Here is a 13,908-nt window from a genome sequence, read left to right on the forward strand (position 1 = left end):
CTGAGGTCCTAGTCAGGAAAAAGTGAACTCCTAATTCCAGCCTCCCTTTCTTTGGCAGGGGGTTCTGATCTTAACATAGAGATCCTAGAGTAGGAGTCAAGCCTTTGGGTCGAAGGCCCACGGGAATTAGAAGGCTAGGACAAAGAGAAATGGGAAAGGGAAGAGAAAAAGAAGTTGGTCGGTCAGAGGGACGCTGAAAGAGAGGAAGGAAAAAGAATAAATAATCCAGCCAAATAGTAATGGCAAGTGAGAGATGGCCTCTCACAATCCATTACTCCTGGGTTCTTGCTCCAGTTTCAGAAACTTTCCACGTAGACTTCAGCGTGGCGCACCTGCCCCTGGAGGCTGGGCCCGGCTAGCGAGCCTGAGGCAGGCTGGGAATGCCTTTCTGGGAGAGCAGCCGCCCCGGCGGGGTGGTGGGGAGATTGCAGGGAGGAGTCATGGGGCGTAAAACGGAAAGACTACATCTCCCAGGCCGCCACGCTTTCCAGCTGGAGTCCTAGGGCGCTGACTGCTCCCCAGTTTCCGTAGGGAAGCGCCGGGCTACCGCAGCTATTGTGCGTCGCGCTATCGCCCTCCTCTTCCCGCTCGGGTGTCTATGGAGGAAGGCTACGTTTCATTGCTGCCCCTGCTTAACTCCTCCGGTGCCTATCTGGACAGCAAGCCGGTTCCGTTGGACCAGGAAGAGCTCTTGGGGGCCGGAGGACTCTGGTAACTAAACCCTAGAGGGCAAGGAAGACAGTAGAAGAAGGAGCCCGAGTGCTTTGGCTCCGTACAAGGGCTTCGCTGGGGCGGGGCCTAGGCGCTGGCTTTAAGAAGGGGGAGGGGACAGTGCAACCAGGGTTGCCCGCGGATTTCAGCAAAGGAAACCTTCATCTAGTTCGGGAGCGAGGAGCTAGGAGAGGAGGCTCCCACCCCCAGCGCTCACCCCCGCCTACGCCCTGGGCAGGCCGAAGTGTCACGTTTGCAATTGCTCGGGAAGGATCCGGCCGGTCTCCAGAGGCGAGCCGGGCTGCGGTTTCTGCTGCCTGTCAGGGGAGGCGATGCCTAGGGGGCATGCTGCTTGCTAGGCAGCACCCCGCCGGGATCCGACTGCGTTAGTTAGCTCTCCCTGTCACCTGAAGTAATCGCCGGGCCACTCGTTTCCGGTACAGACCAGCCAGCTCTCCCTAGGAATCTCATCGGAACAGGTACCTGTCCTCCAATGGGAGGGAGGCTAGGAGTTTCCTAAGTGGGTCCTGAACTCAATCCATCCCAGCCACTCCCCTTAATTTGTCACTGATTCTCTTGGTCTTTGTGTCTTTCCTCTCTCCTTACAATCTCCGCCATCAGAACCATGGGGCATCCCCCGCTGGAGTTCAGCGACTGCTACCTGGACAGCCCCGATTTCCGTGAGAGGCTCAAGTGCTATGAGCAGGAGCTGGAGAGGACCAATAAATTCATCAAAGACGTGATCAAAGATGGCAACGCGCTTATCAGCGCAATGAGAAGTAAGTGAAAGGCTTCGATGAGCTGTTTCCCTGAGCCAGTGGTTCTGGCCTTTAAGATTTCCATACCGCAGGGGGAAGGAAGGATTCAGGGTGATTCCCAGCCCAGGTCTCTGAGGTTTCCGGACACTTCGGAAGTGAGGTCAGCAGAAGCAGAAGGCGATGGCTACAACTAGAACTTTCGGCCTTTCCCTTTAGTGGCCTTGATCTTTTAAGACAGGATCTGTAGCTGTGTCGTGGACCTTCTTGCTCTGCAGCTATCGTCACTTGGCAGATTGTTGTTCTGAAGGGACAATCTGCCTGTGCTATTGGACATGCTTAGCACCCATGTCTGGGGTAAGGAGATATCCAAGCTGACCAAGGAACTGCCACAGCACCTCCTAAAGAACTGAGAATTAAGGCCAGCAATAAGGGTTTTGTCCTGGCCTCTGGTTGCTACAGATAGGTGTGGGGGCAGTGCAAAATTCCCCATGGCAAGTTATTTTCTAAGGAAAGCACGTTTGCCTCACTGAATTTTTCTTTAAGTTATGGAGCTATGGTTTTGGTCAAGGTTAGTCTAAGCTCAGAGCTATTGGATGGCCTCACATGCCACTGAATTCTGCTTGAGCGTGGAACAAAAACTTGTCCAGTCCCTGGCACAAGGAGCCCAGCCCCCAGGAGGCAAATTATAGAGCCAGGATTGGGAGCCACGGGGCTGAAGGAGCATCACCTACCCTGGCATTCTCAGTGGTCACAGCTGACAGCTGTGGGACCCTCACCCCACTTCCCTACTGTGTGTGGATTTTTTATTTTTGCTAGTTGGCAGAAGGCTTGGAGTAAGAGAAAGAATAATAAACATCTTTAACAAGAGTGCAGGCAAACCAACCCTTTGTGCCAAAGTATATACTCAGAAAAATGGAGGATAGTGACTGGGTGGAGTAATAATTAAATTTTTCTTTTCTTGACTAAAAGATGATTGTGAAAAATAAGGTAAAAGTCACTGGCAAATATGTCCTGTATGCTTATAACTTTGTTCAGAATGGATTTATCCCAAAAATATTGTATGTAGATCCAGTGTAGGGACTGTCTTAAGGCAGATGCAGTCAACCAAGAGCAGGGAGAAAGGCTCGGGAGTGGCAGCGCAGTGGTAACTGCTACCAGCTGGTATTTGTTCCGCAGCTCTTCTGATTTGCCCCTTTGAGTCTGTGTTTTCCCTGCACATGTTGTCTGTCCACTTTGGGCAGAGTATATAAATTGTCCAAGTTCCTGCTGGTCATTTGATTGAGTTTGATCATTTAATGGTTTGTCTTATTGTGGCCTGAACAAGAGTAAACTCTTGGCAGTACCTTAAAGATGGCGCATTTGAAATGCTGATCCTTAGAGACTTATAGGCCAGGATTTGGGGTGTGTTGCCACTTAATAAAGTTCATTGAGAGGTTAAAAATATGCAGGTTGTGCCAAAAAAGTAGTTAGAAAGGTGAAGGAAAGGAAAAGGGGGGAATGTTTGTATTTTCTTTTTATTTACTTATTACAGTAAAATGCTTGGTGCAGTATCCACAGTCAAATGAAGTCCATCATAAGCCCTAGGAAGGGAGTGGCTCTGTGAAGTAAATGGTAAGCTGAAAGTGTTTGTGCTAAAAAGTGACCAGCTAAGGCACATCAGAGAGATTAAGATTCTTAAGGATAAGTAAACAGTTGAATAAAACATTTGAGGAAGGGCAAAAGTTTTGTAAGCTAAGGGCAAGTAGTGGTTTTATTCTTTCCTTTTCTGAGACTAAAAATGGTAAGAGTCAACAATTATGCAGCTTAAACCTTTGCATGTGGGCAACAGATCCAAGAGATATTTTGGCCCAGAAGGGCTTCTTGATATTTATGGTGGTTTTTCTGTTTCTGGGCATACATAGAAAGTTAAAAATAGGAAAGGTAGGAAATAAAACCCAACAGCTAACCCACATTCCACTTCTTTCCTTAACGTCACATGATTCTAAAAAGGTGACGAGCTAGAGGCAAGGGCGGGATGTTTCCCACTGTCTCGACCACAGTAATGTTTACACTCCCACTGTACTTCCTCACGCTGTGCTAGCCTGGCAACTTTGTGAGAGTAAATGGTGTGGAAGCAGAACAAAGGTATGCTCTTGCTTTGTGTGGAGGAAAAAGGAAAAGAGAACACTGGAATTGGAGTTAGAAGACCTGGGTTACAATCTTGGCTTTACCATCTAGGGATAAAATGGCACAAATCACTTACTTCAACTGTAGAATGGGGGTAATTATGTCCACCTCACGGAGGGGTGTTGTGAGGCTCAAAGGAGTTAATGTATTATGAAAGTGCTTTGTAAATGGAAATGGCTAAACACTGTAAATTGTTGATAAGACATCTTCAAGTTAATAATATATCTGCTGGTGAATGTGTACTTTTCAGTAGGTTTCTGAAGGGAACTGCATAAGCAGACGTAGTTGAAAACAGGTATTTTTTGCTATCATTTTATTGGAAAATGTCACTCCTTACATTGGCATATCTCAGCAATTAATTTTGTATTCATGTGTGTGGATTCATTTTGGCATTTAGAGTCTGGCATTGCAAGCCAGGAAGAATGATTGACACCTTTTTATTTAACTTATTAAATTAACCATCAAATCAAATAGCTAGTGTTTCTAGGAACCAATGAAATTTGGTGCATCATGCTGCAAAAATCAGCTGCAGTTTTTGTCAAAGGTGTTAACCTAGATGGAACTTGATTTCTAAGTTTATCCTGCTTGTGTCTGATTTTGTACAGAGCTCTAGATAAGGTTTTAGTCACAACTATGTGTGATGATTAATTTATTAAATGTAGGTCCTATTTGAATATTTGGATTTACTTAGATGGTGCTCAGAGGTAATTGACATTATGAATGATATTCGACATGTCTCCCTTGGGGAAGTAGTTGATTCCCCCTTTTAAATGTGATCTATTTATAATTGTTAGAGTATAAGATGATGATTATAACTTAAACTAGTGGAAAATAAAAACACTGTCCCTTTGAAAGGTGAATATATTGCCCACTTTTCTGTTTGTCCTTTGTTTTTATGTTGGCAGTTTTGGTCTCTGATATTGTTTGAATATGTTCTAATCACTCAGGTTAGGTATTATTCAGAACAAGTGATGTGGCCCTTGCTTATATCCCAACGCAACATGATACACCTAATAAGTGTTATATATAGTTCAGTGAATACATACCATTCATTCAGTAAATACTTGTGCACATACTATATTCAAGCCATTGTTCTCAGGGCTGTCACAGATGTGACAGAGTGAGTCACAGATGGATCCTGCCCTCAAGGAGTTCCTAGACTAGTAGGTGAGACAAGACGTGGATAGAGATCACTATCGTGTAAGGTAGTAGGTATGAATCAGAGCCGTAAGAGTGGGACAGGTGGATACCATGGTACATGACATTAAAGAGAGGTCTCATTGCCTGGTGGGAGGACAAGGAAAAGCAAAGGAGGAAGTAGCATTGGCATAGGGCAGAATTACTAACACTTATCACTTGTTTAGCTGTTCCCATGTGCCAGGCATTAAAGTCTTGTAAGAGTCTTATGAGGTAAGGATTATTATTCTCATTTTATAGATGAGAAAAATTAAGTTCAGAGGTGTTAAGTAACTTCCTCAGCTAATAAGGGCAAGGGTCTGAATTAGAACCCTGACCTGACTCTAAAGGCCCTGCTCATTTTACTGTGTTGCACTATATTCAGGACGGGGCATTTCATATAGTAGGAATGACAGGGAGAATGTAAAGGGACGGCAAATAATTCAAGTCATCTGGAACGTAGGGTTCAGGAGGGGAGGTTTGGGAGATGAGGTTGGAATGGAAGGTGGATGCCTTGACTGTGCAAGACCTGTTAAGTACTCCACTCTTTTCTTTATAGGCAGAGTATTGAAAATGTTTTTGGTAGGAGAGAGGCATGGTTTGAGCTTTGTTTCAGAAAGATTCATCTGAGAGTGATATATAAGGTGTTAGCAATTCCACACAAATATTTGTGACTTTTCAGCAGTTAATTGCAGCTTTAAATTTTCTTTGCTGTAGCTCAGGGTCAGTAAACGTCTTCTGTAAAGGACCATGTTTTAGGCTTTGAGAGCCAGGCAATTTCTGTGGCAATTGCTTAAGTGCCATTGTTGTGAGAAATCAGCCATAGATAATATGTATATGAAATGAGAGTGGTTGTGTTCTAATAAAACTTTATGTACTGACATTGAAATATGAATTTCACATAATTTTCACGTCACAAGATATTCTCCCTTTGAATTTTTTCAATGTTTAAAAATGTAAAAACTATTTTCAGCTCACCTATGGGAGAGGGGCCATACAAAAATAGGTGCTGGGCTGGGTTTGTCTCACTGGTACTAGTTTGCAGTAAACAAAAAAAAACCTAAATGAATTTTTATTGGTAAGGTTGTGAATATAGCTATTGGTAAAACATAATGCTGTATTTCACATTTTCCATCAACTAGTTTTACTTTGATGTGGTGTTAATTATGTCTGCTCTAGCTTCAGGGATCATAGCCTCAAATGCTGTCAGAGGCCAAGGAGAAAACAGAAAAGTATGAAGCTTTGGAAGTGGGTTAATAGGACTGGAATGACTGGGGTAAGATTCAGTACCCTCACCTTATTCAAAGGGCCTTTACTTTCTTCTTTTTTTAAAATGCGCTAGCTACATAAAATATATTCCACAGCCTAGATTCAGGCAGGTTGCAACTCCTGAGCTAGATGATCTAGCTTTATTGATCTATGAGTCTTGGACTCTAATGGGCTAGAAAAATAGAAGATGACAGTCTCCAGATTGAGATTTCTCTGGGGAAGCTCCACTGGGTACTTTTTGCAAATGAGCAGAGGTGGAATAATGGTATAATGGGAAAAAAACGCTAGACATGACATTTAGATACCTGGGTTTGGTGCTGGTTCTGCTACTGGTGGGATCTGTGACCTTGGTAAGTCATGTCACCGGGGCCCAAGGTTCTCAGCTTTACAAAGGTGGCAGTGGGTAGGGGATCTACAAGTTCACTTTTTTTGTTCTTTTGTGTTACGTATTGTAGTTTAATCATTTGGCAAAGGAATGACTAACCCAATTATAGGATCTTATTTTATACCTACATAAATTTTCACATCATTTCAGTGAACATGACAGTATTTAACCAAACAGAAAAATTTAAACAAAATTTTTAAATAGACTTTCAAAAACCAAGGATAACATACTTTATGCATGTTTGTATGTGTAAAACAGATGTCAGAAAAAAGAATTATATCATGAAGCCCACACATATACATTCACAACCACACATACATAGCCTGTCTTGGACTAATGAAAACTTAGGTTTTAAATGAACACAAAAGATGCATTCTGTTCTAAAAATGTACATAAAGTTGATAAAGTAGAAATAATATAATTTATATAGCTCTTATAACCTAGTCTTAAATTTTTTAAAAATGTCACTTTCTTACATTCTGTACTTTTAAAGACAAGAGTTTTAGATGTTTACATTAAGGTATTCTTTTGGGGTACCTGTTCAGCTCTTGCTTTGGCAACTGGGGCACCCATCTGGTAAGTAATTGCTTTCCTAGAAGGATGAGTTGATTCCATCTTTGAGGAAGATTTGATATTGAATATGTTTAGTGGAGCCATCTCTAGCTTGACACAGAGAACATGGGTGCTCGTTCCAACTGTGCCATTAGCTAGCTGTATGACGTTGAGTAAGTCTTTAGTTTTGTGAGCCTGAGTTTTCCCATTTGTAAAATTAGAGGTTTGGTCAGTGAGTTTTGGAGTTCCTCCTGGCTTTAGCATTCTCTGTTTTCTGGGCTGCCACTGTCTTGCTCAAATAGTCAAGCAACCTAAATTGATTCTGTCATAAACTTTACAGCCAATTCATCCTTACACTGGGAGGGTGGGCAAAGGGAAAGTCCAACTGATATGTCCAGCATGAGTAGATGACTTGAATTGTGCCAGCCTATCTGATTATCCTTTCAATGAATGCTTCTTAAGAGGTGTCAACCTGATGCCCTTCAGTTCTGTCCTGAATAGCTCTATAGTGAGGGAGACCAAAGCTTTTAATCCCTCTGGGTTGGATATAGTGCCATGGTTTGTAGGGAGGAGTTGGTAATGTAATATATATTCTCAGTCAGCAGATATCCTCTTATTATCCAGTGATATTTAATCAGTGCCTTGGAGCACATGGAGTTATTTTAGATATTCTCCAAAGTAACTCAGATCAACGTAATGAGTATGTCATATGGTACTGCTATAAGTAGACGTGAAGCAGTGTCAGATGAAATTTGGTGGAGGTGATACTTCCATGTTCATTGAAGGTCCTCAGAAGACTGGATTCCAAAGTAGCTGGTCTGGGAGTGCTGTGGGAACTAGGGTGGAAAAGTGAACCAAGCTAGCCTTTCAGTGTGACCATTTATTTATTTATTTATTTTTTTTTTGGAGGAAGATTAGCCCTCAGCTAACTACTGCCAGTCCTCCTCTTTTTGCTGAGGAAGCCTGGCTCTGAGCTAACATCCGTGCCCATCTTCCTCTAGTCCATACGTGGGACGCCTACCACAGCATGGCTGCCAAGCAGTGCCATGTCCGCACCTGGGATCCGAACCAGCGAACCCCGGGCCACCGAGAAGCGGAACGTGCGAACTTAACCGCTGCGCCACCTGGCCGGCCCCATCAGTGTGACCATTTATAAGAAGCTTTTTGTTTGTTTGTTTTAGGGATGAGGGATGGTGTTGGGATTGGGTAGGGAAGATTATGGCTTGACTTGCTTGTTAGGAAAAGTTTTTCAATCAGAGTTAAGAGAGATGAAGGGAAATTACTTTTCAGCTTCATTTTTATAGCCTCATTTTTTAAAGCATAGCCAAACACTTTTGTTTAATCTGGCATCTGTTTCTCTAATCAGTTGCTGCAGAAATTTCCTAAAAGCCCATGAGTATCTGGAAAGATACATGCTTTTCCAAGGGAGTACCCTGGAAATCTTGAGCTTGTTTTTTTTTTTTTCTGGTGGAGCAAAGGGCCCTTATGATGCTCTGTTGGGCTTGCATCAAGTGCTGAAGGTTTGCACAATGTAAAGGCAATTCAATTTAATTCAACAAGGATTTGCCAAGCATCTACTATGTGTCAGGCAGTAACCTGGAAATTGGGGATATAATGGTGAATAAGGCTACTATGGGCTCTGTCCTCTTGGAGCACACATTAAACATCTGATTACCCACTTAAATAACTTAGTTACAATTGTGAAAAGAGCTGTGAAGAAAAAGTTCACGATATGATATATATTCCATCATGTATTACAAAGTGGAGCTTTGTAGGCGAAAAAGAGGAACTAGACCATGGGAATGCAACTGTCTGTAGGAAAAAGCAATAAACTGAGGAGGAAGAGTTCCGAAGTCAAAACTACCTGTTTTACTACCTTGGTAGTTGATGGCTCTGGTAATGAACAAGACACTTCAAGTGAATAGAGAGTTTCTCAGAAACAGGCAGGGTGTAGTATATCTCATGGGATCTTAAGAGAAAACTTAAAATACCTACTGCCTCCTTCTTTTATAAATATATTAAAAATGTTTTTTGCATAGGTAACACACGAACATGGTACAAAATTCAAAAGGTACAAAAGGGTAAACGTTTTCCCACCTTCTACGTTCTAGTTCCCCAGTTCTCTGCTGTTTATCCTTTCTGTTTATCCAGTTCTGGCAACTGTTTATCCTTTAAAAAGACTTTACCCCAGTGCTTCTTTCAACTTCTGCTTCCTCAGGAGTGTGTTCCATTGTAGGTAAATTCCCAGCCTGGGCAGATTTCTTTTTTTTTTTTTTTTTTTTTTTTTTTATTTTTTTTTTTAAAGATTTTATTTTTTTCCTTTTTCTCCCCAAAGCCCCCCAGTACATAGTTGTGTATTCTTCTAGTTGTGGCATGTGGGACGCTGCCTCAGCGTGGTCTGATGAGCAGTGCCATGTCCGCGCCCAGGACTCGAACCAATGAAACACTGGGCCGCCTGCAGCGGAGCGCGCGAACTTAACCCCTCGGCCACGGGGCCAGCCCCCTGGGCAGATTTCTTTAAGATTGTACTTGGAAGGAATGGTAGATTAAAGATCTCAGAAGATCAGCTGCTCATAAAAGCAAAAAAGGCATTGGCAAAAATTGTCAAAATCAACTTTTTCAGAATGCTGGATATTAGCCAAAAGGCTTGCAACAATCTGAATAGTGTTTATTGATGAAAAGTTGTTGAACCTCTGTAGCAGCAACATTTGTGGCATTTTAATTTACCCTGCCCCCAATTCTCTTCTTCAGAGCTTTGAGGTAGCCTTGAAAACCAACAGCTTTTAACCACAGTAGGTATGGAAACCAGCAGGCTTTCAGGACTGGAGAGGGAAGACTGGGTTTGTAGCCCTCAAAAACTCACATACCCAGAGTCTTGTCGCTATTTAACCTGTCTCAAAGCTACCTAGAAAAGTCCCATTCACAGGGCTTCTTATTACTTCACCTGACTTAGAGCTAGGTCAGTGGAAAAGTTCTGTTCCCAGGGTGTTTAACATCAGAGCTGCCTGAGGCTGAAATACCAGTCAGGGCAAGCAAGGGTCTGGTCAAAAACATAAAAGAAAGAAATGGGGAATAAGATATCTGTAGGGGGCTTTGAAAAGCTCTGACATATTGTGGGGGATCTCGAAGGACCTAGGGCTGTGCATGTGCCTAGAAAAGACCTGAGAGGGCCCTAATCTCTCTCCTGTGGCTGAACTTGAGGCAGAGTTGTAAACTGCCTGGCTGAGTGTTGAAGGAATGCCCCAATATGCACACAGAGCCCCTCAGCAAAAGGTGGAAGACAATAGTTCAAGACGTTTAAGGAGATCTCTGAACAATCACTAGCTGGCCACCAAGCTAACCAAGCAGGGACTTCAGTGGCCATATACTACAAGGAATACAGATATTACAGAATTAGTCCAAGAAAGATACTAAAAAAACAAACAGCAACAATAACAAAAAAGGACAATAGCAACAAAACCTGGGGGTCAGGATCTGATTTCCAGAAGTACCATGTTATATTGTCTAAAATGTCCAATTTTCAGCAAAAAATGGTCATACATGCAAAGAAACAGGAAAGTATACACGAGACACTGGTCCATACACAAGAAAAAGCAGTCAGTAGAAACTGCCCCTGATGGGGCCTAAATGTTGGAATTCAGACAAAAAATTGAAATTGGTTAATATAAATATATTCAAAGAACTAAAAGAAACCATATCTAAAGATTTAAAGGTGAGCCTGAGAATAATGTCTCATCAAAGAGACAATATAAAGAGATAAAAATTAGAAAAAAAGAACCAGATAGGAATTCTGGAGTTGAAAAGTAAAATAACTGAAATGATAAATTCACTAGAGAGGCACAATAGCAGATTTGAGCTAGCAGAAGAATCATAGAACTTGAAGATAAGTTAATTGAGATTATCCAGTCTGAGCAAAAGAAAGAAAAAAATGAAGAAAAATGAACAGTGCCCCAGAAACAGTGGGATACCATCAAATGTATCAACATATGCCTAATGGAAGTCCCAGAAGGAGAAGAAAGATGCTACAACATGCTACTTAACAACTATGGATCAACAAGAAGTCAAAAGAGAAATTAAAAAAAAACCTAGAGACAAATAAAAATGAAAACACAACATGCCAAAACTTATGGGATGCAGCAAAAGCAGTGCTGCGGGGAAAATTTATAGCTTTAAATGCCTACATTAGAAAAAAAAAGAAAGGTCACAATTTAGTAACCTAACTTTCTACATTAAGAAACTAGAAAAAAAAGAAAACTAATCCCACATCAAGTAGAAGGAAAGAAATGACAAAGATTAGAGTGGAATTAAATAAAATAAAGAATAGGAAAACCATAGAGAAAATTTTTAAAAATCAAAAGTTGGTTTCTAAAGAGTTCAACAACGTTGAGATACCATTAGCTAGACTGACAAAGACAAAACAGAAGATTGAAATTATTAAAAGCAAGAGTGAAGGAGGGGACACTACTACCAACCTTACAAAAATAAAAAAAAGAATAAAAGGGAATGCTGTGAATAACTGTATGCCCATGAATTATATAGTTTAGATGAAATGGACAAATTTCTAGGGAGACATAAACTACCAAAATTGACTTCACAATAAGTGGAAAATCTGTATAGGCCTATAAAAAGTAAAAGGATTGAATTAGTAATCAAAATACTACCCACAAAGAAAAGCTCAGGCCTAGATGGCCTTACTGGTGAATTCTTCCAAACATTTAAAGAAAAATTAACACCCATCCTTTGCAAACTCTTCCAAAAATTAAAAGAGAACACTTCTTAACACATTCTCTGAGGCCAGTGATATCTGATACCAAAACCAAAGACATCACAAGAAAAGAAAACTATAGACAAAATTCCCTTGAGAATATAGATGCAAAAATCCTCAAGAAAATATAGCAAGCCAAATCCAGCAACATATAAAAAGGATTGTACACCATGACCAAGTGGAATTTGTTCCAGGAATGCAAGGTTAGTTTAACATCTGAATGTAATAATGTAGTACACCAAATAATTAGACCAAGGCAAAAAAGAAATATCACTATCTAAAAAGGTACAGATTTTTTTAAAAGTCCACTATCTTATTATGCTGAAAACACTACACAGACTAGGTATATAAGGTTAATGGTTGTCTAGGACTAGAGGAGAGGGTTTGGGTGTGTATGACTGCTAATGGGTAAAGGATTTCTTTTTGGGATTGTGAAAATTTTCTAAAATTAGATTATGATTGTTGCACAACTCTGTGAGTATAGTAAAACCCACTTAATTGTACACTTTAATGAGTGAATATTATGGTATCTGAGTTATATCTCAAAGCCATTTTAAAGATTGTTCTTGGAGAAACAGAGGTGCTTGGCTTATATACCTACATCTTCGTTATAGAACAACAGACCTGGAAGGTTGTTTAGAAAGCTTCACATCCACTCCGTTGGGTTTATATCCAGGAAAAATGAAGCCAAAAGAGAGAGAGAACTGAATCCTCTAGGGATCTAGAGCTAGAGTCCGAATTGGTACCAGAATCAGATTTCCTCGTTTTCCGTTCCAAGGCTCTTTCTGCACTGTACTCTAACGCAGGTACGTTGCATTAAAACTGGATATTGTTTATTGGGACTGGGAATGCTTTTGTTTGAAATGACCCAGTTGACAGTGAAAAACTGTTCTAGTGGAAAGTTTCCTTTCATTCTCCCCAACCCCAACCATGATGGTTGGGATCAGGTGGTTTCCCTATTGTGCAGTCTAGCCTCAAATTAGGGTCTGGTTGTGTTTTTTTTCTTTTGTCATAGAAGAGCAGCGATACATCTTGGTGGTGTGACACCTATCCTCTTTGTTTCCTGCCCCAAGAGCCTACACTAGCTGGTTGGGTAGTTCCAGAGGCCTCCTCTCTTTCTCTGTTTATCTGTTGACTTCTTATGGCAAATGCAGCTGCTTTTCACGTAGCAGATAGTGTATATTGGGAAATGTCTGGCATTACTAAAGGGTGACAAAGTCCTCTCCCCATATTATTTTGATCCTAAAGCAGCATGGAATTTCTCACAAGTGGCAAGCAGCAGGCCCAACACTCTAGTACCATATTAGGAACTTTAAGGCGGCTCTTTGCAAAAGGTTTTCATTAAGGACTTCCCAGAAGCAGGAAGGCCACATTTCCAGCTTCCAACTCTCTTTCCAGAGCCAGGCTGTTGTGGAAAAGTCTTTCCCGGTGGTTGGAAAAATATGTATTATGCATGTGGCAAGTGACAGCTGGAGACTAATCCTGAATTCATTAGGTGGGGAGAGGAGGGTAGGTAATAAGCCATTATAGCTGCCCCTTACAACTTTTGTTTAGAGCAGGAAAAAAACTGGAAAGAGAGTTGTAAAGAGACTGCCCCTGCCACCATCATCACTATTCTGAATTTCTCTTGCTCTTAACATGGGAAATATTGATATCTCTCCATATTTAGTTTAACTGGAGAGATTGGTGTTTTAGAATCTGTGCCCAGTGTTTCAGGGTTTCTGGGAATGATTATTCTGTTATGGTACTAAATGGGAAAGCAAGGGGTACCAGTGTGCTAATTGGGTAACAGCTCAGCCAGGGATTATATGGCTGCACTAGCAGAATGGAAGGGGAAGGAAAGCTGGAGTTTCTTGGCATTTTGTTTGCTTTTCATTTGTGAAAAGCAGATGCTGTTTAACTGTTCCCTTTTCTTTTGACTAATGGCAGTATCTTGCTGGAAATGGACTGATAGAGTTCTAAGAGAGACATTTCATTTCATTTCACTCTTGAGAGAACATTTCGTTTAACTCTTTCATATTTCAGATGAGGAAACAAACCTAAGAGGGCTTTTTCTTGTCCATGGTCACAGAGCCGGTTAATCACAGAGTCAGTACTGGAAAACAATAATCAGTCCGATTCCTGGG

The 13,908-nt window shown here is 41.4% G+C and overlaps 1 protein-coding gene across 2 annotated transcripts in view; it reads left to right on the plus strand.

Moving 5' to 3' along the window:
• The first annotated feature begins 477 nt into the window (after window positions 1-477).
• The window catches only part of OPHN1 (oligophrenin 1), a 495,334-nt gene continuing 481,903 nt past the window's right edge, over window positions 478-13,908 (plus strand). Inside the window, exons 1-2 of one of the 2 annotated variants that reach the window (XM_046673421.1) lie at window positions 478-1,190; window positions 1,333-1,490. In XM_046673421.1, the coding sequence (XP_046529377.1) occupies window positions 1,337-1,490 (154 nt within the window). In that variant the 5' untranslated portion in view covers window positions 478-1,190; window positions 1,333-1,336. The remainder of the gene's footprint in view (window positions 1,191-1,332; window positions 1,491-13,908) is intronic. The other variant, XM_046673422.1, reaches the window with a different exon arrangement.

Source organism: Equus quagga, chromosome 10, assembly GCF_021613505.1.
Source record: "Equus quagga isolate Etosha38 chromosome 10, UCLA_HA_Equagga_1.0, whole genome shotgun sequence".
Taxonomy (NCBI): Eukaryota; Metazoa; Chordata; class Mammalia; order Perissodactyla; family Equidae; genus Equus; species Equus quagga.